The following is a 9711-nucleotide window of genomic DNA, read 5'->3' on the forward strand; positions in this document are numbered from 1 at the left end:
CTTCAAATCATATGAATTATCTAATAAATATACACCTAAATCTACCGCCAAGATACTGACATACGATCTGGGTTGTGCATTGAGTGTAATTGTGACTTCTTCGCCCGGTTTCACTTGTTTGGGTGCTGACAGTGAAATCTGAAATTAATTGAGAATTTAGTTTTTTTTCGAATTTAAGTTGATCTAAATTAATACCTGATTTTCAAATTCATATGGAAAACTTAAACGCATTTCTTCATAACGTAAATTGCCTTTGTGAACGTAATACACATAAATGAAGGACTGCGGTATCATCTCAATTGAGGGGGTTATGCTTATGATGTGGGACTTTTGGTTGGGCGGTACTTTAATATGCTCGGATTGTATGAGACTGGCATGCCCCATTACCGTGTACATCAGGTAAGGAATGTTGACAATAGAACTGACCTCAATGAGAACGGGTTTCCCAAGTTTTGGCCTGAAGATAAAGACATATTATGAACATAGATCGGAAACACTACTGTCAAAGACCTACCTCAGTTGTCAAAAACAGAAGGGTTTAGAATTTATTAGTCAAAATAAGTAATAGTGTTATAATTGGCAGTGCCGAATCTTATTTACCCACCATCAATATAATACGCAAGTGGATTTTATATGGGAGCTGTGACCCATTATGGGCTGATCTTTATAAAATTCTATGTGACGATTTATATGTACCAGAGCTGTAAATGAATCATTAACTTTTGAATTAACTCACGAATCATTCACACAAAAAAATTAATTGAATAAAATTTGAATCAATTCAAATGAATTTGGTAAATGAATTGCAATTCGTTTCCAATTCATTTGAATTGATATTGAATTAATTCAAATGAATTACAATTCGTTCATTCATTTGAATTGATTTTGAATTAATTCAAATGAATTAGAAAAAACAATTAGCAATTCATTTGAATTGAATTCATTTCCAACTCATTTGAATTGATTGAAATTTGAATTGATTTTGTAAGTAAATCTACAGTAAGCATCACTGTCGTTTTGTCATTCAACTTATTTTTCCTGATTTTTGATTATTTGTGGAAGATAGTTTTATTTTTTTTAAATAAATATAAGATAAATATTAGCAAGAAGTTTGTCGTTGGGTGGTCGTGGCTCACAAAATTTCAAAAATTATTAATTGCTTCTTGAATATTAAATGTGTTTTGTCGTTCAGCGTATTTCAAAATAAAAATCAGTTCTTCTTGAAGAAACAAACTCCAAACACCATGTTTTCATTGATCAGGCGCGGATACAGGACAAGGCTTTTCAATTTTGGTACTGGATATTTTCATTTTGGTAGGATAAATTTTTCATTCCCCCTAGAGATTGCAACTCATTTTTGATTCATTCATTTGAATTGCAATTCATTGCTCTAATTCAATTGAATTAATTCAAAATCAATTCAATTCAAATGAACTGGAAATGAATTGCTACTCATTTCTGCCTAATTCATTTGAATAGATTCAAATTTCATTCAATTCATTTTTTCAATTCAATGAATTAATTAAAAATTTAGCTAATTCATAATGAATTAAAATCAAAAAAGAATGATTCATTTACAGCTCTGATATGTACACTAATATTACAGTTGTTTAATTTTAATCTGATAACGATATTTATAACAGATTTATGCGATTTTAGGTTATTTCTCACATTTTGGTAAATGTTTTTAAGTAATATTTCTGAGTGAGTTATTTTCTAGTTTCCACTCTATAATCCGTTTGAGAGCTGGATCAATGCATAAAAATTATTTTTTTTCAATGTTTTCTTCATGTTAAATATAACAAAAATTTAATTTTTTAGGAAATAACAAAAATATATTAACTTACTTTTCATCCAACAATTTCAGACGACAATAGAATTCCCTATTGTTCAACATTAAGTTTTCGTTTACGTAAATATTGGGCAACATTCCCTGGGAATCTTTAAATTGGAATTTATGATTTGCATTTTTAACGTGTTCAAACTCAAAAGTCGCAACACCATTTTCATCCAAAAATGCTTCATACACAACATCTCCATGTTCCATGGTAACTGGCGTCTTGTGATCCAAAACAGCAGCTCCAGTCCAATGTTTCACATAAACATTCAGGCGATACGGTTTGTTATTTTCAAATTCTATTGCTTCGTAAGGAATCACCAAATTATAACGTTGCCTATGCAAGTCTATATTTTTCTTTTCGGTTTCAGTTGTTCCCGTGTGCTTGTCAGTGAGTTTAGCCTTGATGGTTAGACTGTAGGCATCATTAACATCCTTTTCATTTTTAATATTGAACTCGACAAAACCTAAATTTTCTATGTCAATATGTTTGGTTTGCAACAGTGTACTTTCATAATTTTTCCACAATTCAACTGAGGCATTGCCTTCTACATGTCTATCAAATGTATATTTTCCAAAAATTACCACCTTAACGTATTTATCATCCAAAACAATATCCGAAGGAGTTTTTAGGTACACACTGAATTTTGGCAGCACATAGTTGAATATTTTAATATTTTTATGGTTGGAGTAAGCATATCTTCCACCAAGAACAGCCTTAATTTTCCAAATTCCTAAGGCCGGATATTTGGACAATTGGAATTGCCCAGTATAAACACCATTTGTTAGAGAGAGGTTGCTAAATTGTTTAACACGATTAGCATCTGTATCCTGAAATTATAAAAAAATTAGAAATATACTAAATATATAGCTTAACCTGCTTCGCTATCCCAATCATAATAAAAAAAAACTGATAAAGATTTTATAAAACATAAAATTTTAGTTACTGTAAACATTTTCATCGCAATTACAAATTTGATTATTATATACATAAATACTTTTCAAACAACTAAAGTATGATAAATAGGCAGACATACATTATTTACAACCAGTTAAACTTATAAATAACCATTAAATGTTAAGTTTCTACATACATATGTAATCATAATATGTTTATGATGTAAACAAAATATGTTTACTTTTAATAATATTTTGTTCTCACCATTTGTATGATGTTTTTGCATTAATGTCTATTTGTCTAAGCTATGATATGTTGACGACTAAAGTTTGAGTGTCTACACGCAGAGGAAAAACATTGTTCTTTGTAACAATATATTGTCATCCTACAAATATAATTGTTATTTTAATTTTCTTTCTTAAAGCGAATAACAATAAATTTTAGTGAATTTATGAATAATACAGAGGAACAAAATTGACATTTTGGTTCGATGCTGCAAAAAATGTAAGTGATAAAACATATATGGAACATTTCATTTTCAAAACTCCCAGCAAAAATTTTGTGAATTTTTGTAATGACAACTAGTTATTTCATGCATTATTTTGTAATGAGTGGTGGTTACCCAGCACATTATTTTATTTACTAGAATAAGTACTTATTTTTATACAGGCTGGTAATGAACTTTTGCATTTAGCACAGCTATCTAGTGTGTTTGACTGGAAAACAGGAGGTTAGTGGCTCGCCACCTGTCAAAGCCATTCATTTTTTTGTTCATATCATATTCATTTATATATTGATGTTAAAAGTATTGTTAACTTACAATAAAATAACTCGTACATGGAGCAGTGAGTTAGCAGCTTGACTATCAAACACAAGCAAATAATGTGACTGTTCGATTCCCACCCACACAAGGCAATATTTTTTGTGTTTTTTTTTTTTTTAGCACATATTCTTGTTGTGAATTTACTACTTATTTCTCAACTGATTGTAAGTACATTTGTAAGCTTGACCCATGAATTTTTTAAAAATCTCGAACAAAGATAAGTATTGTTTCAGTCAAATAATAAGTCGTTATGCCTTGGCTCCAATGTTACTTGCTGGCTTACTAAGTAAGTAAAGTTTTTGTTGGGCTATTATTAGTTTTTTGCACACTTTGATACAAAAGTTAAGATATTTTCACCAAAAATGCTGTATATCACGTAAATACAAAATCGAGATATTTAAAAAAATGTATATATAAAAAAAAACAAGTAAGAAAGTATGGTCGGTCAAGCCCGACCATATAATACCCTACACCAAGTAAATGAGTAAAAATATTTTTCTTTTAAAATATCAATAATTTATATTTTTGAGTGATTTTCGGAAGTGGGCCTTATATGGGAGCTATGACCAATTATGGACCGATCACCATGAAATTAGGTCGTGTGATTTATGTCTATATTAAGGTTAACTATGTTGAATTTTGTGTGTATACCAACATTTTTAAGCGATTTATGCACGTTAAAGTGATTTTCGGAAGCGGGTCTATATGGGAGCTATGACTAATTATGGACCGATCGTAACAAAATTTGGTGACATGAATTTTGCATATACAAAACTTATTTGGAGCGAAATTTGGGTAGATACATAGATAAATTAAACATTTATGACCGATAAAGTCCAATTTCGAGGGGACATTTGTATGGGGGCTAGGTGAAATAATGGACCGATTTCAGCCAGTTTCAATAGGCTTGGTCCTTGGGCCGAAAAAGTAAAATGTACCAAATCTGATCGAAATATCTTCAAAATTGCGACCTGTACTCTGCGCACAAGGTTTACATGGACAGCCAGCCAGCCAACCAGACGGACGGACGGACGGACATCGTTTAATCGACTCAGAAAGTGATTCTAAGTCGATCGGTATACTTTAAGGTGGGTGTTAGACTAATATTTTTGGGCGTTACAAACATCTGCACAAACGCATAATACCCTCCCCACTATGGTGGTGTAGGGTATAACAAGCCGTATCTTATATACCCTTCACCAAATTATACTTCAAAATATAAATTTTTAATACTTTTAGGTAAACAAAATTTATTTTTATACCCATCACCTTCGTGAGAAGGTGTTTGTAATTTCTACATTTTTCATATCCGACCCTATGATATATATATATATATATATATATATATATATATATATATATATATATATATATATATATATATATATATATATATATATATATATATATATATATATATATATTCTGGATCCTTATAGATAGCGGAGTCGATTAAACCATGTCCGTCGGTCTGTCCGCCTGTCTGTTGAAATCAACTTTCCGAAGCCTCCAAATAACTTATATACACGATCCATACATCAATATCTCCGGAATTCGTCCGGCTCGGTTGGTATTTAAAAAAACCTGGACCTATTTTTTGTCCTATATCTGGATTACTAAGTCATTAATATGGATATCTAATGATAGATATTTCAAAGACCTTTGCAATGACGTACATAAGACCATAGTAAGTTGGACCTACAATGGGTCAAAATCGGAAAAAAATATTTTTGAACCCGAATTTTTTTTTTACCAAAACTTTTTTTCGCTAATTATTAAACAAAAAAATTTCGAAAAAATTTAAAAAAAAACATTTCGAAAATTTTTTTTCCAAAAAATTAAAAAACTGAAAAAAAAATAAATTTTTTACCTAAAAATATTTCAAATTTTTATTTTGAAGTATAATTTGGTGAAGGGTATAGAAGATTCGACACAGCCGAATATAGCTCTCTTAATTGTTTTTTCCAAAGTTGTTTTTTTTTCATTTTTTGAAAAAAAAAATTGGCAAAAAAATATCTATACAATTTTTTTCACTTTGGGTCATATTTGACCTGGAGCAAAAATCTTGAATTTTTGTTACGCACAATTAAGTTAAATGTTGTCAGAGCTTTGGTAGCACTAATATTTATCTGTCTATTTTCAACATACCTGCTAAACATTATACTTGTATGAAAAGTGCGATTCACCGGTTAGATACCAAAGCAATGTTTTTCTTATCCTTCATAAGGTCTTCGGGTCAAATTTGACCCATTTGGAATTTTTGATATTTTTTGACTTTTATTAAATTTCAAATGTCAAAAACTGCGTTAGGTTTTTTAAGAAAAAAATTGTCAAAAAAAATATATATTTTCTATTTGGGTCAAATTTGACCCAAAATCGTTAACGTCAGTAAATATGAACCCATTATGAAGGCTAAAATAATCTCTTAGGAATAAAACTCAGTTTAAATGCATTGGAGTATATCGATTTTTTTAAAGTTAAAGTTTTTAATACACTAAGAGCCATTATTACAACTTGACTTTAAGTTCCCAATAGTAAAAGTTAACTTTAAGTGTACCTTTTTCTGTTGCTTAAAGTAACTTTTACTATTGGGAACTTAAAGCCATGTTGTAATAATGGCCCTTAAACCCATAAAAACACACTTATTTCAAAATAACCGAAACCGACTTAACCAAAAAAACCGATTATAACCGGTTATTAAAAACCGGCCCGATCACCATAGTATATACATATAGGTGTCATTCCGTTTGTAATTTCTACATTTTTCATTTGCGACCCCACAAAGTATATATATTCTGGATCGTTATAGATAGCGAAGTCGATATATCCATGTCCGTCTATCCGTATGTATGTTGAAATCAACTTTCCGCAGCCCCCAAATAACTTACATACATGATTCATACATCAATATATCGGGAATTCTTCCTGCTCGATTGCTGAGATATTAGGAAAAAACCGGGAAATCCTTGATTTTTGGCCTATTTTTATTTATATCTGGATAACTAAGTCATTAATATAGACAATATGGATATCTAATGATAGATATTTCAAAGTTCATTGCAACGATGTATATAAGGCTGTAGTAAGTTCGACCTACAATGGGTCAAAATCGGGAAAAATATTTTTTGAAAATTTTTTTTTTTAAAAATTAAAAATAAATTTAAAAAAAAATTGGAAAAAACTTTTTTTATAAAAATTAAAACACAATTTGGAAAAAATAATTTAATTTTGTTTAAATAAAAATATTAAAAAAAAAATATTTTTAAGTATAATTTGGTGAAGGATATATAAGATTCGGCACAGCCGCATACAGCTCTCTTACTTGTTTTTTATAAAATTCTTTAATTTTTTTTTATGTAACTACGATAAGGGTAGAGAAGCGCATCTGGTTAAGCTAGTATATAGTATATATTAAATTATATTAATAAAAAATATTATTTTATGAATATAAAATTAAACTATTACTGGTTTCATTTCATGCATTTAACTCACCAATATATCCACACCTACTGGTTCAACAATATTTAACGGCCTTGTATGTTCATCCAATATCACAACTCTAAATTTCACCAAATCCTGAGGTTTATAGACCGCCTTATCGGTTTGTATGTAAATTTTGGGACCATAATTTGGTTCAACGTTTAAACGACTTTCGTTTTTAAAACTCAGACCTGATAAGCCTTCAACTTTTAACTTGTAATTACCTTGTATTAATTTTTTCGGCAAAAACTGTATTAGCTTCGATTCGTATGGTTGTAAATTAACAACTTTGGACTCATTGAAACTGGGACCCTCAATGGCAACACGCAATGAACACGGCTCATTGGCCTCGTGCAAAGAAACAACCATCGTGTATTTACGATTCGATTTAATAATACCAGGGCCATTTATTGAATAGTAGCTGTTAAAAAATCAGTTTGTTGTTAAAGTTTTAATTTCAATATTATTTTTTTTTTGTCAAATACAACACCTTTCACAGGATACTGCTAGCAGCATACACAACATCAGTAAAAACTGATTAATCCAATTACGTTTCATATTGCAAATCTTGAATTTTTTCATACACAAATCTTTATTTAGCCGTATGACACAACCTCTTGTTCTCATTTAGAATTAATGACTGAATTTAGGAAATAAATACAATCAGACATGTTGTTTCAAAACACTGTATGTAACCACTAAACATTTTTAGTCTGCTCAAGTTGCCGTTTTCTTATTCGATAATAAGAAATTGTAACTCTTTGTCGTAACTCTGGGGAAATTCTATTTCCCCAGTCTAATAAATTCTAATAAAACTTTCGATATATTACTACGACATTTCTAATAGAAGTCTGAATAAACATCAGAAAATGATACGATTTTAGTAGAATGTGCAGACTTCTCACATAATTTACTTACTATTTTTCAGAAAATGTGTCTGAAAGTCTGAAAAAAAATTGCAGAGTATTTTGTGAAGTGTCAAAAGGAAATTTAGAAAATCGGTTAATATTCTAATAAGTTTAGTTCAGAGAATTCTAACATCAGATACGTCGCCAAATGATGTTTACTGGGTAAATACTTGTACTGGCTCTAAACATCTTCATTTCTCTATCAACTTTCTTTCATTGATAAGGTAGCAAAAATATTACTCTATCTTAACTGGCAATTTAAATTAATCGTTTTATTGAGTATATGTATGTATGTAAATTTAATTTTTAAAACACGTTTAATTCAAATAATTTTATTCTGTTTTTAACTAACTAGTCATTGATTGTTATTTTTTAAATAACACCAACCGTAACCAAAATAATATAGACGTATTTATATTTCTTATTTTTGACGTTGTCAATTATCGATGATCCCAAAGTCTAAAATTGTTTTCTTTTATTTATAAAAGAAATACTGAAATTTTTAGACAAATCGAGTTTTGAGCCATAGTAGCCAAATTTTCAAAAAATTTAATGTTGAAAAAAATTCTATTAAAAAAATCAAAAAGAATCTTCAAACTTTTTTTAAAAAAATATTTCAAGCCTTGAGCCTGATGGTTTAAGTTTTTTAAGGCTTGTGAAGTTACAAACGCAAAATCGGACAAGAGTTTGTCTGATATAAATGTGCTCTAAACATAAAAGGATGTACCAAAATTGTAAAAAAATTGTTTTTTTCGCTTCTATTTAAACTCCACATACCTATATATCTAAAAAATAACAAAAACTTAAATTTGCATAATTAAAACTGTAAATTTTTGCATAAAAACCAAACTAACTCTATTTCTTGCGCCAAACACAAAATCGGACAGAGTATTTATTTACTCAAAAGTGGACGATAAGTATTTAGTTGCATATCCTTTGTTGTCTCGAATGACCTGTAATCGCTTTTGAATCGATACTTTTCCGGCTCTATTGAGGTCCATGCTTCCAGTAAGGAATATTTTATCTGAACTAACGTGTTAAATTTTATTTGATGAGCTCCCCTATCTAATTCCTCTCAAAGATTATAAATATTACTGCAAGAAGTTACAATTCTAAAAACAAGTCTTTTAAAATGTTTAATTTAGGACTTGAACCAATGAAAACAAAATGTACGAAATTTTAGCTTCTAAACATGAACATTAGGGTGGCCCTTAATAAACGAAAGTTGGATTTTGGCCATTCTCACCCCCCAGTTTGGTGAACATTAGTAAAAAAATCATCCTGAAAAAATTTTAGGTAAATCGGTTGGGGTTAAGATGTGCCGCAAGCCCTCTGAAGTTTTGAGATGCATTTACAAGGGGAAAAAATTCATTTTTTCAGTTTTTGTAAAAATTTTGCCATTAAAAAATTACTTTTGTAATTCAATTTAAAAGAATCGAAATGTGTACGTAATTGTCGTTCTAATGAGACATAAAAAACAGAAATCGGTTAAAAAATTTTAAAGTTATTAAAAATTCGCCAGGCCATTAACGTGTCTCAGGCCACTAGGACAAGAAATGTTGGAACAAAATTAACATATTTTGAGAAATATTAAAATAAAAGCTCATTTTTACTTAAAATATGTCCATATTTACTTGTATATGAGTTTTTGTCTTCGTAGGATACCGTTAACCTATTCTTAGGTATGAACAAAAAAAATTAATTTTTTTAACGGCAGTTTCAAAACTCCATTTTCAAATTTTTAAAAATTTTGTTAAACAAATTT

The 9711-nt window shown here is 29.5% G+C and overlaps 1 protein-coding gene across 1 annotated transcript; it reads right to left on the minus strand.

The window, feature by feature from the left end:
• Window positions 1-1843: 1843 nt before the first annotated feature.
• On the minus strand, window positions 1844-7434 carry LOC135950486 (thioester-containing protein 1 allele S3-like). Its single transcript, XM_065500024.1, has 2 exons — window positions 7051-7434; window positions 1844-2668 (listed from the first exon to the last, which is right to left on the minus strand). Exons 1-2 carry the CDS (start codon window positions 7405-7407, stop codon window positions 1844-1846), a joined length of 1182 nt encoding a protein of 393 aa, XP_065356096.1. The 5' UTR covers window positions 7408-7434.
• Between the last annotated feature and the right edge of the window lie 2277 nt (window positions 7435-9711).

This window comes from Calliphora vicina, chromosome 2 (assembly GCF_958450345.1).
Source record: "Calliphora vicina chromosome 2, idCalVici1.1, whole genome shotgun sequence".
Lineage (NCBI taxonomy): Eukaryota > Metazoa > Arthropoda > Insecta > Diptera > Calliphoridae > Calliphora > Calliphora vicina.